This window comes from Canis lupus, chromosome 27, assembly GCF_011100685.1.
Source record: "Canis lupus familiaris isolate Mischka breed German Shepherd chromosome 27, alternate assembly UU_Cfam_GSD_1.0, whole genome shotgun sequence".
NCBI classification, from domain to species: domain Eukaryota; kingdom Metazoa; phylum Chordata; class Mammalia; order Carnivora; family Canidae; genus Canis; species Canis lupus.
In genome coordinates, this window is record NC_049248.1 from 28,123,836 (window position 1) to 28,145,599 (window position 21,764).

At 39.8% G+C, this 21,764-nt stretch overlaps 1 protein-coding gene across 1 annotated transcript in view; it reads right to left on the minus strand.

The window, feature by feature from the left end:
* The window catches only part of TMTC1 (transmembrane O-mannosyltransferase targeting cadherins 1), a 269,996-nt gene that overhangs the window by 81,729 nt on the left and 166,503 nt on the right, over positions 1-21,764 (minus strand). The window contains exons 9-10 of the mRNA XM_038577170.1: positions 15,651-15,772; positions 187-354 (exon numbers count right to left, since the gene is read on the minus strand). Coding sequence (XP_038433098.1) covers positions 187-354; positions 15,651-15,772 — 290 coding nt within the window. The remainder of the gene's footprint in view (positions 1-186; positions 355-15,650; positions 15,773-21,764) is intronic.

Sequence of the window (21,764 nt, forward strand, 5' to 3'; positions counted from 1 at the left end):
ACATTAAACTTTATATAATACCATTTTAAAAACTAAAGCTAAAACCCCAAACAAAATTACACCTTCCACTTAAAACTTTACTAAAAAAAAAAAGAATTTTGGGTTAATGATGATTGCCAGACCCATGTTACCTCGTTTGTTTGGAAACAAATGGGAAGAGTTTTGCTTTTCTCCATCTAATCATACCTGAATAGGGATTCTCTTGACAGCCAAATCTCATTCTGCTTCACAGTTTTCCAAGAGAAAAGCAACAGCAACAGCACGGTGGACACAGTCAGGGTGGTGGCCCCACATCGATTCAGCCAAGTGCAGAGCTTGCTCAGTCCGTGCACAAAGAGGATGCAGTAGCCCATGCTGGAAAACAGGTGGGAGGAGCAGGATTACTCTGGGGGTGCAGTGGAGTCCCCCTGAATATTCTATCCGTGTAACTGACTTTCAAATAAAACTTGTCCTAGGACAGAGAAACATATATAAACTCCCCTGTCATACACAACATTTACATGTTGGTTGGCCAATGTGTTATTCCAGTACATTGCTCACTCTCTGGCATTAGTGTGGAGAATAACAACTTCATCATTTAGGCTCAAACTGCCTTGGATTTCAGCAGCTCAGGCATCATTCATGAGGAGTTTTTTTTTTTTTTTTTTTGATCATGAGGAGTTCTTATTTATGTTCTTGGGTCGTGCATAGACCCTCTGACTCTTGCTTCCTTACGTCACTGACGTTGTATAATCATACTGGCACCACATGTCTAAATTCAGACTGTTGTAGCAGGTCACATCATGGCTTTGTGAGAGCCAGTCCCCAAAAAGCACTGGTGCATCTCTAGGGGTGTGCTGTTGGTATGTCCCCACCCTGGTCTAAGTCCTTTGCTGAAGGAAAATCATCTATCCACAGGCCAACTCCTGAGCCTTGCAGCTTGGAGCCCATCACAGACAAACTATACTGATACGATTTTCTTACTGACTCTGGCTCAGCTTTCTAAAGAGACACGAAGAATCACTCATGTTATCTGAGTGGCATGTCGACAGCACGTCTCTAAAAGCCTTTGGCTGGAACGTGGTCCCTCACATCATCTATATAGCCATGGAGAGATGCTTCTTGCCTGTCGACTGGCCTCAGAAAAAATACAAACATTTGCCATACGCATTTCAGTTAAGATCCACTTCTTTCCAAAGATAATAGACTACTACAAGTTATCATAGAATATTTTAAGAATGAATCAAGCTTGTGTAAAGAAATCCTATGTCTGTTAGACATTAATGCCATAATCCCAAATTAATATAGCCTATTTACTTGTTCCATTCATTCTCTCTCTATATGTGACTGGCAATATGCTGGGCACTAAGAATGCAATTATGAATAAAATATAGGCCCTGCCCTCAAAAAACTCCAGTCTACTGATGCAGGCTGGTTTTGCAAAGGAAAACACTTAAACAGTCTAATTCCCAAACATATTTCTGTTAAAAAAAAAAAAATCTCTCCACTTTCTGTTTGTTCACCTTCTTAAATGTCTATGCTTTGGTATCAAGGGTCGAAAAACAAGAGAAGCATTTGCGGTTTCTGTCATGGAGATGCTAGGAATCATTTCAAGTTAGAGCTCCAATTCCATACTTCAAGTTCCCTAAGTCGGTTGGTCCAGCTCCCTCAACTTTTAGGGTTCACAGGCCAAACAAATGGAGTCACCACCCCACTTGGTAGGTTCGAGCTCAGGAGGCACAGGCCTATTACTGGATTTGACCGCCATAAGCACTGTGCAGAAGCCTCGAACATGCCAGAGCATAGAGTCACTAATGCAAAAATATTAAAACCCCAAAAGCTCTTCTCATTTTCACATCAAGTCATGTTTGGCCTCAAAGGTATCAAGGTTTTCTAAATGTCTCTCATCCTACACAACCGGCCATGCTGACACCACTATAGACCACATGGATGCTCAAGTTCCTGAGGCTGCTGGCCATCTGCTCCTCTAGCCCCATCTGGATCCCAGCCCTAATCAAGGATCAAGGAGCATCTCTGGCCACATGAGAGCCTTCTGGGCTCCATCCTTCCATTCAACAGATATTTAATAAACACCAACTGCGTCCTGCCATTGTTACAGGTACCGAGAACATATCGATGGACAAAACAGACAATAATTCCTGTCCTTGTGGAACCCACATGGGTGGAGAAAAACCACCAATAACAAGAGAGTATGCCACAGAGCAGGATAATGTTAAAGATCTATCAGGAGAGAGGAAGAGGAAATCCGGGGTGGGGAGGGGGTTGAGATTGTAATATGGTGAGGAATGGTGCCATTGAAAAGGTGACATGGGAACAAAGTCCTAAAATGTATGTACCCTGTGCAGGCATCCACATCTCTAGCACCAGCTGACTCCCTGCTCCTGCCTTCATAAAGCAGCCCCATGAAAAACTAATGTTTACTGAGCACATCTTACATGCCAAACACGTTCCATGTAGGAGTTCGGCCCATCCACGCATCCCTCACTCATACTGGTATTTAACCATAAAGACGCCAACAAGAAGAAGGGTGAACTGGTCTCCTGAATTAGGGCACACAGCTCGTACACAGTCAGCAAAGATACAAACCCAGGAATATCAGATTCCAGAACTCACACTCCATATGTTGTCCTGCTTGTCTGGGTTTTCACTTGACTGGCTGATTCTTGCGTTCCTCACACCTTATCACACAGCTTCACCTACTTCCCTCCTAACCATTCCATTCATAAAATTTCAGTAGTTGTTTACTGTCTCCTTGTAGGAAACAGAGCTGCCATCTGGCAGAGCAGTGGGAAAGGAAAACACTGGGATCTCCACACGGGGCCTGAGCTATGGCCACAAAATGCCAGAAGACAAGAATAATGAAGATAACAAAAATAATTAGCTATTTTATACATTCATGTTTATACCGAGTCCTTCCTATTGGCCAGGCACTGCACGAAGAGCGTTGCATGGGCGCCTGTCCACCACATTTATAGGGCCTAGGATAAGGATGGTACTGGCTTTAAATATGTTATCTGATTAAATAGATAATCCTTGGTATCTTCCATTTCCTAATTGATGAAATTAAAGCTTACTAGGAGTTGAATACCTTTTCTGCAGCACCCACGGCTAGTAATAGAGAAGACCTATGGCTGTGCTCCAGAAGTGGGCAAACTTTTTCTGTAAGGGGCCAAAGAGTAAATATTTCGGACTTTTCAAGCTTTTCTGTCCTTCCCACTCACTCTATCTTTGGAGCAGGAAAGCAGCCATCGACACTATATAAATGAATGGGCATGGCTGTGTTCCAATAAAATTTATTTATAAAAGAGATGGTAGGGCAGCCTTCACTCAGGAGCCAGTGTTGACCCCTGCTATAACCAGAGGAAGGAGAAGGCCATTTCTTTCCACTCAGCACAGGCATCAGTATCAAGTAACATGACAATTTTTTTTGAAAGTCATTATATTGACATATGGTTTAAAGAAATGGTAAGCCATATAAAATAACCTCTACTCAGGTTTGCGAATTTCTTAGAGAGTAACACATTCTTACCAACTTGAACACGGTATCACAAAGATTAAGATGCCTCTCTATTGTGACATTTCATCCTTCAACATCTGCTTTAATACAGATCTCAGCAGCAGTGGGGACAAATGCTCTCTCCATTTCTAGGGGCAGAGCAAGTCCTCATTTTGAATGTAGGAAATCAAGCAAATGAGAAGCTACATGCTTTTCTGGCCTCCAGGGAGATGAAACCAGACTCCAGATTGCTGTGGTTAATTTGGTTAAGGAAAACCTGGGCTCTGATCAGAGACCTCTACACAGAGCATGAAGGAGTCAGTGCAAACCACTGACACCTGGCAAAACCAGAACCTGAAGAACCAAGAGCCAAACTCCAACTACTGATTGGTTTACCTCAGCACTGGGATGCATTTTCAATTTTTTTAAAGATTTAATTTATTTATTCATGAGACACACACACAGAGAGAGAGAGAGAGAGAGAGAGTGAGGCAAAGACATAGGCAGAAGGGGAGGGAGAAGCAGGCTTCAAGCAGGGAGCCCGGGATGTGGGACTGGATCCCGGGTCTCCAGGATCACGACCGGGCTGAAGGCAGATGCTCAACCCCTGAGCCACCCAGGTGTCCCCGAGATGCATTTTCAAAGCAGCTTGAAAAGTACCACTGCTTCTGAGAATGGGGTAATTATTTGATCTCTCATTCACAGGCTGAAGGTATCCCCAATTCAGTGCATATAAGAACTAGAGACTCTCTAGTTACATGCATCTCTCCCTTATATTTTTATGATGCACATTTAAAGGAAACTGAATAAGAAATGCAGGTCAACAATGTTTGTCCTTTCATATTACAATGAAAAATATTTATTTGAGAACTTTGTGAGAAGTAATCATTCTGTGAACAGTAAAAATGTACTTTCACGAACCTTGCCCAGAAGCTCTTTAAGTGATAAAAGAATACTTCTTCCTATTTTGAAAAGATGACAATTTCCTATTTCTGGGCTAAGCATTTTACGATGCTTACTATAGCTTCACTTTTTGTTTAATTACACGGAGAAAAGAGAATCTTTTTGCTATTAAGTAGAAGTGAAATTCTACCTTTTAACTTAAACTCAAGCTACTGAAAATATCTATAAATAACATTAGTGATACAAGACAGACACAATCTCACGATTTTATTACTTAAAGAAAAAAAAGTCCCAGCTTTAGATCGTTGAAATGAAGTTAACTATTCCTAGTTAACTTCATTCTGGTCTGTTGAATCCCCACCTGGAAAATTATGACAGTGAGATCTTATTCTGTTCTCATGGATGGTTAAACAATAAAGCCCTAGAATGCTGAGCCCAGAACAGGTGTTTGATGCTGTATCCGGGAAGCAGCAGGGAGCCAATGGTGAGGCCACTTATCGGATTTAGCCTGGAAGCTGCCAGCTTCTGGTGAGCCAAGACTCCCCCCTAGTTCTTTTTTCTCAAATATTTGATGGGTGCGAAAATTTCTCAGAAGGTTGACAGTATTGGGATGTGAGTTTATTTATATTCCAAGAAAATGACTCCAAAACCATTTCTTATACATTTCCCTCTTGCACAGCTCCTCATCCGAGGTGCCGGGCTTCTGGGGCAGGGATGAAGAGCTTCTATTTACTTCTTCACAACACAGATTTCTTCCATTCTTCCCGCAGCATATCTATGGAACAACGTGATAATAATGTCATTGCTTTCACTTTCTGAGAACCTGATTCTCCTTTACCTCTTTGAAGATGAGATGCTTCCTCTCAACCTCGTAGTTCATCTATCTACTAGCTCCATATTTATGAGACCTCTCGTGATAAATAAGGCAGAGCCCTGGAGTCAGAAAAAACCGCATTTTCAGTTATGACACTCTTGTTTGATCTTAAATTATTTAAGTTCTCTAGTTATTATTTTTCTTACAGGTAAAAGGAAATAATTTTACACTGTGCATAATGGTAGACAATAAACAATAAATGATAACATTGTTATTATTAGGGAATCATTTTCTACTGAATAGAATATGAGGTAGGATATGTGTATAGTCTGCACATATCCAGGTAGAAACAGATGTCTCTATCAGGCTCTTATAAATGTTCCTGAGGCCACTAAAATACTATGAGCTGCAGGGGAACAAAAGTGTCCTGCAAATTTGGAAGTTTGGGAGTTCAAGGTGAGGAAAAAGGAATTCTTTGGAGAATAAAGAGTCTGGAACTGGGTTAAAGAAGCTGGGTTCTTTTCTGACACTTGGGAGTTCCGTGGCCACATGAGACTTACTCAATCTCATGAAGCCTTGGTTGTTTATTTTAAAAGAGTTTAAGACTGCCTGCCTTGAATAGCTGAAAACATAGCTACTTTAAAAGGCTGATTGTTTGGAGGAAATGAAATAATGTATGTGGACACAGTCTGTGAACTGAATATAAGGTATCAGTGTTTTCAGGTGAAGTGTTTATGTGTTCATGTGTGTGTTTAGTATGCCATATACTATTACATCAATAAAATGTACTGTGTATATCATTAAAATAAGTGATTAGATCTGTAAATAAACCTCAAGAAATCCAATTTATTAAAGTCCAGATTGACCTAAACTATGTAATTTACAGGACAATATTAAGTCTTTCATAAGCATTCACAGAAACTCCCTTAAAACTACAAAATCCCTTTTACAATATTGTTCACTTCAGAAAGGTCTGATTCACACATGACTTTTTTTTTTTAAAGATTTTATTTATTTATTTATTTATTTATTTATTTATTTATTTATTTATTTATTCACAAGAGACACAGGAAGAGAGGCAGAGACATAGGTAGTGGCAGAATCAGGCTTCCTGTGGGGAGCCTGATGTGGGACTCGATCCCAAGACCCCAGGATCACAACCTGAGCCAAAGGCAGACACTCAACCACTGAGCCATCCGGGTGCCCCTCACACATCACTTTGATAGAACAATGTAGTGAAGGAAAATACACTTGTTATGAAATATAGGTAGCTATGTAGGTATGCTAATGTGCATTCATAGTTCTAGAATTCAACAAGCACTTAAGCAAATTTTCCCTTAACCCTATTTCAAATCTTTCTCCACTCTATCCTTGTGAATAAAAGAAGAAAGAAGAAAGGGAAGAAAATGTGAACGATAATCATTTTGGTGAATTAATGCACAAAAGAAGTTTTTGTATTCAACTTTGATATAAAATAAATTATTAACTATTTGGAAGTTCCGGCTGGTTATTTAAAAATGGAGTAATGTTTTCACTTGCACTTCAGCATCAGCTTATGACAGGAGCTATTTTACAAGTGTGGTTGAAGGGATCCCTGAGTGGCTCAGTGGTCTGGCACCTGCCTTTGGTCCAAGGCGTGATCCTAGAGTCTCGGGATCAAGTCCCACGTCGGGCTCCCTGCGTGGAGCTTGCTTCTCCCTCTGCCTGTGTCTCTGCCTCTCTCTCTCACTCTGTGTCTCTCATGAATAAATAAATAAAATCTTCAAAAAAAAAACAAAAACAAGTATGGTTGACAAAGGTTGAACAAAGAGGTTGGAAGTATCATAAACTAACATGGAAACAAGGGTAAACTTACAAATGAATCAATCTAAGGGGTGAAGATGATTAGAGTTCTTCACCAGGAGAACTATCCATCTGTGGGGAGTGGGTGTTTCCCCTTGCAGGAGTCTTCACTCCAGGCCTGGCTTCCTTCCCTCCCAGGCTGGTACAAAAAAATCACAGCCAGATTTGCCATCTGGGCCTGAAAGGCCTTTGGCCAAAGCCAAAGACCTTCCCCAAGGAACTCTAAAGCAACTCCTAAAAAGTTAGAAAAACTACCCTCTCTCTACCCTCCTACAGCATGTCCATCTCTGGGACCTGAATCCTGTCATTTATTCTTCCATACACTACCTTATATTATAATACAGCATCTTCACTTTTGAACCAAAGACATAATGGACAATCTACTAGTTGTCGCTGCCCCCCGCCCTCTATTCTGTGTGTGTTAACACAGACCTGACCGCACAGGCATTTACTTTGTTATGTGTTCAGTGTTCTTTAAGTATCTACGATTCTCTTTTCTGAAGCATCCATCGTGTTGGCTACTATGAAAAAAGAGACATACAAAATGGTGGTTCTGAACCTCACGGGAGCAGGACAATCCAGATTTCCAAGAGACAGAAGATATTTTAAGATTACTAAAATTTGTGTAAGAAGTCACTGGTTAAGTGGTAATCATTTGGCAATATTTATAAATGTATCAAATCAACACATTGTACACCTTAAACTTACACAATAGGTCATTTATATTTCAATAAAGATAAAAAAAAAAAAAGAAAAAGTCAGTGGTTTGAGATCCATTTCCTTGCACAGAACCCAAGACAAAAGAAATGGATTTACTTATAAGTCTTGACTTATAAGGTGTTGAGACAGCCAGCTCTATGCAGGACATGGGGTATCAACATCTACATTTTAGTTGCTCTCTTCTGTTTGCAGAGGCAAATTTCATAACCTTCAGTATGGTGTTCCAGAACATTAGCCTACTAAAGCAGGGTTGCAGGACCAGTGGAGGAAGAGAAGGGCCAGGAAAGGAGGAGAGACTCATATCTATGTTGCTTTGCTTTTCTTCAACTTTGATTCCTCCAATCTTCTCATTTGCACAGGGTGGACTGAAAGAATGACTCGCAGCTACCTAGGGCATGGCTTATGGTATTTTTCACACATATTTTTCCATTTAGGCTATCTGAATCCAAATTATAGTCTCCAAATTTCTACTTTCAAATTGTGGTTTCCAATACATTTGCTGTTCATCACTTAGGACTTAACAGACATAAACATTAGTTTTTTTTAATAACTAATAGGATTCTGTGATATTAAGGCCATGATTGTAGTTTGGTAAGTAACTGGTTGAGACTATCCTCATCGCTGGTCCCATGCCACCCCATGGATTGGCTAACTGATCTTTGGCCCACAAGCACCCAAGCTCACTTCATTTTCCCCTCAGCTCACTTCATTTTTACCATGGCTCTGTTCTGTTCTATTTGTCGGCAGTCTACAATTGCTCCTCCAGTGGTATCACTGATCTTCACTCTTCCTCTTCAGATCATTTGGTGACATCACTGATCTTTGCTGCCCCCTCATGCAAATCGCACTGCATTTCTCCTTTTCCTTTTGTTGTGCTCATTATGATAAAAGAGAACCTCCCTTTAAGATGGCATGATAGAAATGCATAAAAAATGGATTCAGAGCTAAAACTAAGTAATACTGAGTGGCTTTGGGTAATTTACCAACACATATGCACACTCACACACATCTATTCTCAGAGACCTGGTGCACTTGACCTTGTAACTGAAACTGCCTCTCAGTTTATTTCTTGGGTTTTTAGTTAGTGGCTCTTTGCCAAGCCCAAGCTGCTTTTCCCACCTCTCTAACGTATCATACAACGGGAATTTCAAACAACAAAAAAAATCAAACTAAAAAGCGAATATGTGACTTTGCCTTGTTCCTGGATTTTTAAAGATTTTTGGGACTTTGTCCTCTCAAAATTGAGTTACTTTTGCCCTCTGATATGGTTCAATCTTGTCCTATTGCTGCCAGCCATGGCCTTAGAGGGACCCAACCTTCTCTACTCAGTATCAACCACCTTGGGGGCAATTTTACCTGTGCTTTGAGCCCTTGTCTAGATACTAAGCTTCAGCAGAATTAATGAGTCTCTCTCCATAACTTCCTGTGGAGATGCAACCTTTTGACCTGTTCTCATGGACTACAACCTCTCTCATTAAGTTGTCTTTACAACTGCTCCTTAAGGGAGGTCTGGCATTGCTCTTGCTGCCGGGGCCCCGTTTCCTCTCAACATACATCATACATTCCTTCTTGCTGCTTTCCCCATGAACTTCTAAGCATCAGCTGTTCCTGCTTCTTATGAGGACACCCTGTTATCTCACAGTAGAAATCCCACACAGATGCTTCCTGACCACCTCCTGGTGTCCACCCCAATGCCCCTCAGAGAGCCTGTCTCTGTGGCAAATGTACTGCCTTCCTTGCCCCTCTGCCCAGGGGACCCATCTTCCTTTCCCTACTGGGACCATCCTGTTGAAACAAAGCAGACACAAGTGATCACATTCCAATGCATGAAAAAAATCTTTGTTTAAAATCTTAAGGAGAAAAAAAAAAAATTCATGCTTCCCCCCAAGGTTATTCTGAATCACAGAACAGTTGAACTTTTGAAGCTGAAAGGGACCTTAAAGATCATGTGACACAATGGTCACTGGGTTTTAGGTTCCCCAAATGAGTAAAATCCCCAAGAAAGTGGACTTGGGTGGGGGAAGAGGGATGTTATCATCTTGTCAAAGGAGGAAGGATATTTTAAGACCAAAAATATAAGAAAGGCATAATTTCATAATTTAAAAATAAATGCATAGATAAAACTTTATGAAAAACTGTCTTTTCTCTCTCTCCTCACCCCCTTAAGTCAGAGAAAACTCTGTCATGGAGATCTAGGCAACACTTGGGAACCACTGAGCAAGGCCAACCAACCTTCTGGTTTTACTAGTAGGAAAATGATTCCCCAAGGCTGCTAGGTAGTAGGGGACAGATGGGGCTGTGCTGATTCCCAGTTCAGTCTTCTTCCTACTGGATTTACTAAAGTAAGCTTGTGTTGATACTGAATGACTGCTCTGATTTTAATATTTGACAAAATTTTGATTTACTCTCAAATAATTATTAGTCTCCTACAGCAAATCTAAAGGAGTCTACACATAGATAGCTCATCAGGAGGGGTTCCCAATATCAGATAATGGAAGCAGTGTAACTTCTGAGGTAGCATTTCTCATTTTGCATTTTGAAAAATAAATACTGCAGTATTGCTTCCATAGCAACCCATGTAAAACTAAAAATTTTATCTCAAATTGATAGGTCTGAGTTGAAGGTATTTCTCAAAATCAAAAATGAATAGAGGTCATCATTTTTCCTTCTCCATGTCTGATGTGTCTGTCTGTAAGTTTTAGGGATTATACAATACAAATAGCATCTTTGTAAGAGTAGTGGAATTTTTTATATTTCTTTCTTCTCTCCATCACATAGTATCTAACTTCTCCTTCTGAGGTCTCAATTATTCTTGATCGATGCTATCCAATATTGTTTCTGCCTTCATTTATTCCTATCCGGCTTCTCTCTCTCTCTCTCCTCATTCATGTTTTCTTAAAGTAGCTTAGGAATTTGCTCTTTGACGCTGAAGTGAATAAATCACCCTTAATTTGGCATGTAAATGGATATCTGATCACATCCTATGACTTCATTTGAGAGCTCTCAACAACTTTTTCTGCTTCATTGATTCAAAGAAATTTTAGTCCTTTGAAGCATTCTAATGTGGTTTTTATAAAATACAAAAAAAAGTAGCCATAAAATTATATGCCTCTCTGGAGATAAGAATAAGAGATCAAAATTTCTGGCAAAAAAAGAAAGAACGAAAGAAAGAAAAAAATGATTTAAGCCCCAAACTCTCCTGCCTGTTCAAAAAGGAAATCCACAAAATAGGCATTTATCACCAGAAGAAAAGATTATTCCAATTTCTTTTGGTGGTGAAACTCTGACCCTAAAGCCATGCAATGATAAATAGATAGCCTATTTCTGTCTCTTTTATCCACAGATTTCAAAGTGCAAGTAAGAGGAAGGTGATATTTTGGGTCTTATCTAAGTTAGGATAGAGGGAGAACAGAAGCCAGGAGATTTGAGTGGCTTGTTCATTGTTAGGCATAAAGGCAGAGATAAAAGAGCACTTGGTCTGACTCATTCCAGGGCTTTTCTTGTAAAATAGCCAAATTAGCCCCTGGGACTGATGGAAGTCACCCAGGCTTCAGTGAGGATAGACATGACTTCTGTGGTGTTCATGGATGGAAATCTAAGGCCAGGATTTGGCTCCATATAACTTGAAACAAACATTTAACGAGTAGAAAGTTCAACTTCCTCAGAAGAATTACCAGTTCAGCTTTCTATTTCATTGTCCTATCACTTGCTAAAGTTTTTGAATCAACACAGATGTCTGCATAAAGATGATGATGGGTATTATTAAACTTCCACTGAGGACACCAGGTACATTTTGTTTTCCCCAAAGCACCTGGGTCTTAATGCTGTGGAAAATGACTCTTTCTTGTCAAGGTCAAAAACGTAAGGAGAGTCATGCAGAGAAGATTCCTGTATATATAACAAGGCTTGGGAAATGTTTTTCACAATTGGCAAAGTCAATGTCGAAGTTTAATAAACTCAAAAGGCAACATTCAGGATTCTCACACTTTCCCAGGGATGCCTACAGCATATGCAAACTTCTCTGTGGTCCCCAGGAAGCTTTCAGCAGCTCTAATGACTTCATTGCAGTTAGTTTATAAATATTGAGAGTTTTATATGAAACTGGGGGACTTTCTCTGGAAAGGATTGTAACCAGCAGTGACCAGCTGCCCCACTTCAGTAGAGAATAGTGTATAGTTGGGCAAAGAGCTGCTGAAACCCTCAGAAAATGAAGAATGAATGTCAACACTGCAATAGACATATGAAAGCATGTGGGGAGAAAACAAAAAGATAGTCATCTTTTTAATGAAGACCAGCTTTCTGACCCTGATTATGGATAACTCTGTACCAAGTTTGCAAAATATAGCAAAATCTGAGTTGGTTCTAAGAAGCAGGCACTTGCTCTTGGAAATATTGAGGGTTTTTTTCATATTCAGAACTTCATTTTAATCCAAATAAGCTTATTACTAGTGGGGAAAAGGGCAGGGACACTACTTTTTCTATGTTAGAGCAAAGAAATAAAGTCAGAGAAAGGTTGGGACCCTTGGGTGGCTCCGCTAGTTGAGCAGCATCTCCATTTTGGCTCAGGTCATGATCCCAGGGCTCTAGATCCAGCCCCATGTCGCACTCCATGCTTGGCACGGAATCTGCTTGGGATTTTCTCTTTCCCCTCATCCCTCCCCTTGCTTGCTCTCGCTCTCTCTCTCTCTCTCAAATAAAATAAATCTTTAAAAAAAAAGTCAGAGGAAGGTCTGTGTAAGGAATGGGAACCCATGGAGAGACAGAGCTGGGATGATTCTGCAGGTTTAGGGGAATACACCTACTTTTGAGAGATGAACCCCTTATTTTAACTAAGATACCCCACATATGGATGATGACAATATTATGGGCTTAATAATGTTTACATAAGAGGCTCTTCCAGGAAAATGACATTTTAACCTCTTGTTTAAAATTCTAGCCCTTGACTTACTCAGAAATTGTTCCCTTGTCTCTGGATTAGAGAAGTTTGCCAACCCTGCAATTTGACCCCCAGAATCCTAGTGTCCTGAGAGTTTATATCACAGGATTTAGAAGTACACGTCCTGGTCACCAAATGGAGTTGAATTGAAAGTACAGTACTGTGTACTGAATTTCTCTTTCCTTTCACGTACAAAGAATACTGAGATGTTACCAATCAGAGAAGCAATATAGTCTGGAAAGTGAGAAGTCTGTCAGTAGACAAAGATCTGCATTCCAGCTCTGCCCACCTTGGTCAAGTTCATTAAGTTTTTAGCATGCAGGTGTTATATTTTTGTAAAACACGGTAATGGCATCAGCTCCCTAGGGAGCTGACATCAAACAATAACACACATTATTTATTGACCACGTACAATGCAAAAACACTTTCTAAGTTTTTTAAATGAACCTCTCATTTAATGCTCACAATGGGTCATTGAGTTGGGTGCTGTTATCATCATTTTCTATAGACAAGGGAAGTGAAGCTTTGAGGCATCCACTCGTACTTAAGGCAGAATTCAAATACAGGCCCTGACTTCAAGGGGGGAGCTATGAATGACTACATAAACAGAGTGAGTCAGCTGATAAAATAAATATAATATGCTTAGCATGGTGACTGATATATAATCGAGGTTCAACAGAAGTTTTGATGCAATTAACTAATGTTTATCAGCAGTTAAACTCTTTGGGGGCAGACACTGAGATTCACTTATTTTTGTAGCCTCATATTCTAGTACAGCATGCAGTGTGCTCTGTGAATACTTGTTAAGTGAAGAATGAACAGAGTCCACTTGGAATCATCAGCACTACAGAGAAGAGCTGACTGAAGCCACCTGCAGGTGGTCAAAGCAAAAACATATCTAGACCACCCGCTGACATCTCCTTTGCCCTTCATATTCCCTATTATTGGCAAGGCCTCACAAGCCTGTTATTCTATTAACAATACAGAATATAAAGAGTTTGTGTTGTATTTTTGTCCTTAACAAATAGTATTGATCAAGAAATAACCTCCTTCCCAAATGGTGCTGAAGACACATAAAGAAAACTAAGGACTGCCCTCTCTTCTTAACCAACAAGTCAAAACAAGAAGCTGCAAAGCCTTGGAAAAACTGTTAGGTACTTGGTTTGGTGATAAAGGTTATAAAATTAATTTCTAATCATATATATCTTTAAATTTCTAACTCAATGTCTATTAATAAAATGAAAACTTATTGATATTTAAATTAATTTTAAAATAAAATTTAAAGCTAATTAAAATTCCTACCCAAAGGATACAAAAATACAGATTCAAAGGGGCACATGCACCCTGATGTTTACAGCAGTATTATCAACAATAGCCACACTATGGAAGCAGCCCAAATGTCCACTGACTGATGAATGGATAAAGAACATGTGGTATGTGTGTACACATACACACACACACACACACACACACACACACAATGGAACATTACTCAGCCATCAAAAAGAATGAAAACTTGCCATTTGCAATGACATGTATGGAGCTAGTTTATTATGCTAAGCAAAATAGGTCAGTCAGAGAAAGACAAATACCATATGATTTCACTCTAGGTGAAATTTAGGAAACTAAAGAGATGAACATAGCGAAACGCCAAAAAAGAGAGGGAAGCAAACCATAAGAGACTCTTAAAGACAGAGAACAAACTGAGGGCTGCTGGAGGGGTGGTGGGTGGGGGGATGGGTTAAATGGGTGATGGGCATTAAGGAGGACACTTGTGATGACCACTGGGTGTTATATGTAAGTTATGAATCACTGAATTCTACTTTTGAGGCCAATATTACACTATATGTTAACTAACTAGAATTTAAATAAAAAATTTGAAACAAAAATAAAATAAAATTCAAAAAATAAAATAAAATTCCTAACTCAGGGATCCCTGGATGGCGCAGCGGTTTGGCGCCTGCCTTTGGCCCAGGGCGCGATCCTGGAGACCCGGGATCGAATCCCACATCGGGCTCCCGGTGCATGGAGCCTGCTTCTCCCTCTGCCTGTGTCTCTGCCTCTCTCTCTCTCTCTCTCTGTGACTATCATAAATAAATAAATAAATACCTTAAAAAAAATAAAAAAATAAAAAAAAAATTCCTAACTCAATATCAGTAAATAAAAACAATGATTTCCTTATAATATTTTGGTTTAGGATACTGCCCTTTAGAAAAGTTCATTCTTATACATAGCATTTATGATACTACTTAATTTTAGTAAGTTTACTAAAATCCCTATTTTAAAAATGTGAAAGCTTGAATTCAAAAAAGCTTCATATCTTGCTCAAGGTTACACAATGGATAAATAGCAGAACCACTTAGGGGACATTTCCAGGCTCCTGAAAAATGTGGCCTTGAGACACTGACATCTGAATAAGACAAGAGAAAAGACAAGCTTCAGCACAATTCAAATATTCAGAGATAAGTGGCATTATGTAGTCACGTATGGCTGAATAGCTTTTATAATTTTTAACCATTTTTTTCCTCAAGGACAAATTTTCTTGAGATTGTACCTATTTTTAAATTAAAAGGACAAAGAAAGAGACAGAAAGAAAGAAGAGAGAATTCAATTACAATTGTGGCTACTTAACATAATTAATAATTTTATGCAAATCAAATATTTCTAGAAAACTACTACCATAATGTTTAACAAAACATAGTTATTGGGGTAAGAGATTGGGGTAAAATCTCGAATACATTTAAACCAGTGGAAATGAGCGTGAACACGTGTGAGCTTGAACTCTCCCCAGCTGCTCTGCGGCTGTTGTTAAAGCTAATAAACGCCTGAGCGCCACAAGGGCCTGATTGTGACACACGCAAAGGACCGTCCCTCCGGAGCTATCAATGTTGGTGCGGGAGGGCAGGTCTCGGAAAGAGGAAATCACGAGCAATAATTACCTAGGCATGTAAAGGACTCTCTCGGCCACCACAAAACCCACCCTGAAGAAGAGATTGCTGGCTGGAATGAACGGGAAAACCAGGAACAACAAGCCCACTAACACTTCCTTGTGCTCCAGTCTCTGAAACACACAATAGTGAAGGACAAATTAAGTTTTAAAAAATTTCACTGCAGTCGGCATTTAACCATCTCTTTCATTCTCAAGTTCTCATTGACGGAATGAATAGATCAGACCAACGTAAACCCTTTGCTCAGTGAGCTGAATTCATCAGAGAAAGCCCTCAGGCGTGTCCCACGTCTGCCACCCAGAAACCTCTGACAATTGTGCAGGATCAGTGACCATTACTCCTCGTTCTGGGCCGGCCCTACAGCCACCCTGTTTCTTGGTTCTGGTCCCTTTCAGAATCTCTGTCCCCCCAGGCAACTGGCTTCCAGGGAGCAAAGCAGCTTGATAGGACCAAGCTCACTAAGGCTTCGTGGAACATTATTGTCCTCTCTGAAATAGATGCATTCAAAAGAAAAAAAACAAAAAAACAAGAAAACAAACAACCAAAACCCCACAACCAACCTACACACAAAGCTCACCAGGAGCTTAGCATAAAGCCTGGCATAAAGGAAATTAAATGCAAATGGTAAAATTCAGGGAACCAATGAAAGAGATCATTAAAGCTGAGAAATTTTTAGTGCAAATTAAGCCAGTATTTGTTCCATGAAATTTTTTGGCACCAAAAGTCATTAAAATAATTCATTAAATTGACAAAAACACCTTTCTCTAATATTATATATTTATTGTAGATATTACTTTGTCAAGATTTCTCTGTCACTTCTAATTAACAGAAAAAATATTTATTACTAATTTGTTATAATGGACACTATAAAAACTAGTTTGTGTTTCCATTACTGTCTATATGAACACATCTGAAGACAGGCCTATTTAAAACCTCAACATATGGATGACGTGATTTTTTTCCCTTTAAAAAAATTTAGGAAAATCAAATAGAACTGCATATTACAGTTAAAGATATTTCTCACAAACATTTAAAAGTGTATTACTTTTAATAACTGTAAACAACTAAATAAAAGAGTTTTAAAAATATAAACAAACTTCCTAAAACAAACTACTAATGCTTTAAGTGGACAAAGTAAAAGATTTTTAACATCTTGAGAAATTTGTCACCTGGATTTTATTAAGATCTTTGTTTTGCTGACTATAACATATAGAGTAATAAAATTTCAGAGAGCAATTCCATATGAATAGATGGGATTTGGACAATTTTCCTTAAATAATTAATGGTTCTATAAGTTAGGACTTCATTTTTTTCCCAAAAGGAACCATACTCTTTAGAATTAAAAGATGGAAGGAAAAAAAAAGCTTTCATAACAAGCCTTCAACTGAAATGGATGCAATAGGATGATGTTATATTTCTCTGACCCACTAAAATTGAGGGGGGAAAAAAACAGGTGAGAAAAGTAGCAAGTTCATTATATTTAAAAGCTGCAATATAATTTTGAGATTATACTTTGAATTTACAAAGTACATTTCATCTCAAGAACTTAAAGTTTACATAATTAAAAAAAAAATAAACACCTTCATAAGAATCCTGTGAACCAAGAGCAAGGATTCAATGCTAGAATTGAAAATGAATCCCAGAGAATGAGTGTCTTGTCCAGTGTTCCTCATGGACTCTCAGTCTATTACTGGGTATGGGGTTAGTATTCTATTTTTGTAGATGCACTTTTATTTTTTAGCTATAGTTGAATACTTCTTTTAAGCCTATCAAAAGTGAAATGCCTTTTACAAAAGAATTCACATATTATCCCATAGACCTTTCTAAAGGGAATTCAATATGCTCTGTTTATTAATCATATAGAATTAAGAAAAAAAGAGTATAAACAGAATTCCAACCAAGCCTTTATCCATGTCCCTAAATAGTGTTTCATCCAGTGAGCCACCTCTCTGGCCCTCATCAATGTTATGAGAGAATGGTCCCCAGTGGGGATCTGAAGGAGGCATCACTTCCACACCCCCAATCTCACAGTCTTGCCTGAGCAAAGGCTACCTTCCTCACTCTGGTGGGCATATGTTTCTCTCCTTCACTCAGCAGAATCCCCTGGGTTGGGAGGAGGCAGGTGTCAGGGGACCTGCAGACACCCTACTCCATGCCTGCCCCTTCTCCCTCACCCAACCCTGTAGGGGGCAGGACCCCCATGAAGCTCACCACTGCTGGGGACAGGGAGATGAGGGCAGGACTCAAGGAGCCTCATGCCTCCTCCAGAAGACTGACGTGCAAACTGAGAATTCACAACACCATGTCTTTCTTGTTCTTCCACCAGGTTCTTCAGGCTCCAAGAGCATCTTTATCTCCTTCATGGCCATCATCCCACTTGTAATTACACACTTATCTGTGTGTTTATGGTCTTTATAAAATGGCTGTCTTCCCCAGGAGACTATATAAGCCATGAGGGCAGGGAACTGGTTGGCTGGGTTCCCTGGTGCATGATCTGTGCTTAGCTCAGTGCCTGGCACTTAATGGATGCTCAGAAATATTTGTTGAGGGCACCTGGGTGGCTCAGTGGTTGAGCGTCTGCCTTTGGCTCAGGTCATGTTCCTGGGGTCCTGGGATCGAGTCCCACACTGGGTTCCCCACAGGGAACCTAGCCTGCTTCTCCCTCTGCCTATGTCTCTGCCTCTCTCTCTGTGTCTCTCACAAATAAATAAATAAAATCTTAAAAAAAGAGAGAGAGAAATATTTGTTGAATAGGTAAGTGAATAAATGTACCAGGCAAGAGAGAAAACTGGATGCAAGAAGGGGAGAAGTTAAGGAGGACATCCTGGTGGAGGTGATGATTTGAGTCTGAAAAAAATGAATGGATGCTTAGGAGGCAAATTTGGTTGTGGTTGGGATGGGAAGGCAGGTCACCCGCAGAGGGGCGGGTCCTACAATGAGCTTTTCTTCCAATTTAACTGAAGACAGTGGCACAGCACCCAAACTCAATGAAGTTTCATTATTTTATTTTGTCTTGAGAAAAATAATATTCAAGACAAATTCTTTATTCTCCAATTAACTTGATGATCACCCCTTTGCCTTCCCTCCTCCCCATTCAGTCAAGGGAGAGAAAGTATTCAGAAATGTATTTCCTTAAACGTCAAGTCAATCAACAAAGCAGAAAGTTGTAAAGCTAGGGAAAAATGTCATGGACATGGCTAAATTTCCTAGAATGAAAGAGAATGGGAGGAAATCCAGTTTTGCATCTTGTGGGTCACAGACAGAACTGACTAAATACCTTAAAGCTTTTTTCGGCCTAATAGAAACTCAAACAAAATATGAATGAGGGGAAAGAAAAAATTTGTGACACTTTCCAAAGTACACAGAGTGCATTCAATTTCTAGGAATAGAGGCAAATGGAAATTTACTTATTCAAATTACAGTAGGAGGTAAAAAAAAAAACCATGAGAATTAAAAGCTAATAATATGGCTATTAATAATATGCATTTTTGTAATATGCTAATACAATAATATGGCTATTAATATGCATTAATAATATGGCTATTAATAATATGCATTTTTTGTCTGATTAACCATACAACTTCAGAGAGATTGATTTTTTTCTTTGCGCTTTAATTTGATGACCAGTCAGACAAAAGAAAGGTATTGATACCTATTATGTCTGTAGGAAAAACGTGTGATAGATTCAGTATGACAGATGTTAGGTTTGATTCTTTTCTGGCTTGGGATGATGTAGAGAAGCATGCCCCTGAGTTGCAAGGAGATGAAGACCTCTTAATACCTTTCTTAGGTGCCGGAGAGTTGTTGGGCCGCTGTCTCCACAGTCACATATCTGACCAAGCAGCTAAGGGAAGAGCAGTGATTTTCTCAGGATTATAAGTGACCTCAGAGGGACTGTCATGCCAGAACCCAACTCTAGCCTGGCAGCTTCTGGTTTATTTCTTCTGCTTCTCACTCTCAGTTCACTTTCAAAGCATAGGTCATAGATAAGGGAATAAGGGGACGGACACACACTGTGGCCAGCACAGTGTGGGTGAATGTTAGGGAGAAGAGGACCCCTCCCTGCCCGATTCAAAATAGACAACATCCACTGCTAACTGTTCCCTTCCAGAGAGGCAGAGAAGGCCTCATTATAGTAATTTTTTTAAAGATTTAAAAAAAAAATTTTTTTTAAAGATTTTTTATTTATTTATTCATAGAGATGCAGAGAAAGAGAGAGAGAGGCAGAGACACAGGCAGAGGGAGGAGCAGGCTCCATGCAGAGAGCCTGACGTGGGACTCGATCCAGGGTCTCCAGATCATGCCCTGGGCTGCAGGCGGCACTAAACCGCTGCGCCACCGGGGCTGCCCGATTTTTAAAAATTTTTAAGTTATTTCTATGCCCAACATGGGACTTGAACTTATGACCCTGAGATCAAGACTCACATGCTCTACCAACTGAGCCAGCCAGGTGCCCCCTCATCATAGTAATTATTATCATCATTATTTTTATCATATTTTCTCCCACCTCCATAGTTTTCAGGAAAATGGTACAGTGCATTTAGGGTGCGAGCAGGTTCTCACAGTTCTACGGATAGCACAGTTATATTTCAATCCTAAAGATTTATTTGGCAGCACCATGCTCTCGCTGTCTGCATCTAATTTATCAATCTACAGGGAAGCTGATGACAGTCAAGTTCTCCTCTTCAGCCCCAGGAGTAAGGCATTTGCCAGGCTGACAACTGGCATGGCTGCCAATACTTATTATGCTTTCCTTTTCCTTTCTGTTTATGGATCTACTTCTCCCATTAGACTATGAGTTCCTTGATGGCCAGTCACCATTACATTTAAATTTGTCACCTAGATACCTGGAACACACATAATTGGCATTCAACTAGTATATGCTGCAATAGTAAAGATCAGTGATGAAAGCTCCATAAATATCACTAGGGTTCTCCAGCACACCCATAGCCTTTTTCAGGGACTTCCCATTAAGGAAATCCTTTACTTTGGTAACCTTCTGAAACACAGTATTTGCAACATGAACTTGGGGTGGAAATTCCTCAGTGTTCGAGCATCCAAGAACACCTTATAAAGGGCTGGCACTTCTGACCAACAATACTGAGGTATTTTAATCAAGATATATATGCACACCTCCTGTGCCACACTGATTCCATTCACTGCTGCTTATTACTACTCCGTCTTGCCTGGTCATATATTTGGTTTGATGTCATGAACAGTGATATCTTTCACTTTGTTGACATTCAATTTTAATTTTTAAAATATTACAGTCTAATATTACTATTATTGTCATTTTGAAAATTCTTTTTATTTGGAGACAGGTTATTTAATCAATTGGAATCCCTTGTGAATGAGTAATATACTACCTCATCTCTTGTGAGGGGCTCGTTCTGAATTCCAGTCTCTGAGCTGGGCAGTGAGTTAGGCTCATTCTCTGGCTAAGTGACTCGATCTGCAACCCTGCGGCAGCCAATCAAAATCTGTGCAAGTTTAAATAATGATTTAACCTTACAACACAACTCTTTGGAGATATTACTACCCCTGTGGTAAACTGTTCTATGTCTTAGACCTTTGAGTCCTTCATTAGTAACTATAAACCATAATCAGCACAAATGCCAGGGAGTTATTGTGATATTTCTGTGAGAAGCATTTCTCAAGGTTGCACACAACCTCTGATCTCCTTCCTGCAAAACTGGGGAACCTGGGCTCTCCTTGTGCTGCTTTTATACACCTTAAGAATTCTTTTGTGGCCCAACTCCTGCTGTCCACGGGAAATGCATCAGTGAGTCTCCACTTGAGCATATCAGAGACTTACATTTATTTAAAACATCATGAACTTTCAATCTACAAAAGCCCTTAGATACTATCAAGGATGGTGATAATACAGACTGCATCAAATGAGTGGAGAAATGGCCCCAAAATACTAAGTCAGGAGACATGAAGGATGCTTTCAAGACCAGGATGGGAAGCGCCAAGTGAGGAGGACAGAGAGAACTCGGCTGTCTGGGGCAAGGGGATGCACTGTTTGTTTGAGTCTGCACAACCTCATGCTTCCTCCCCCTGAGCTGCCCCTTGCCTACACGATCTTCACTGTTGTCTGTGTCT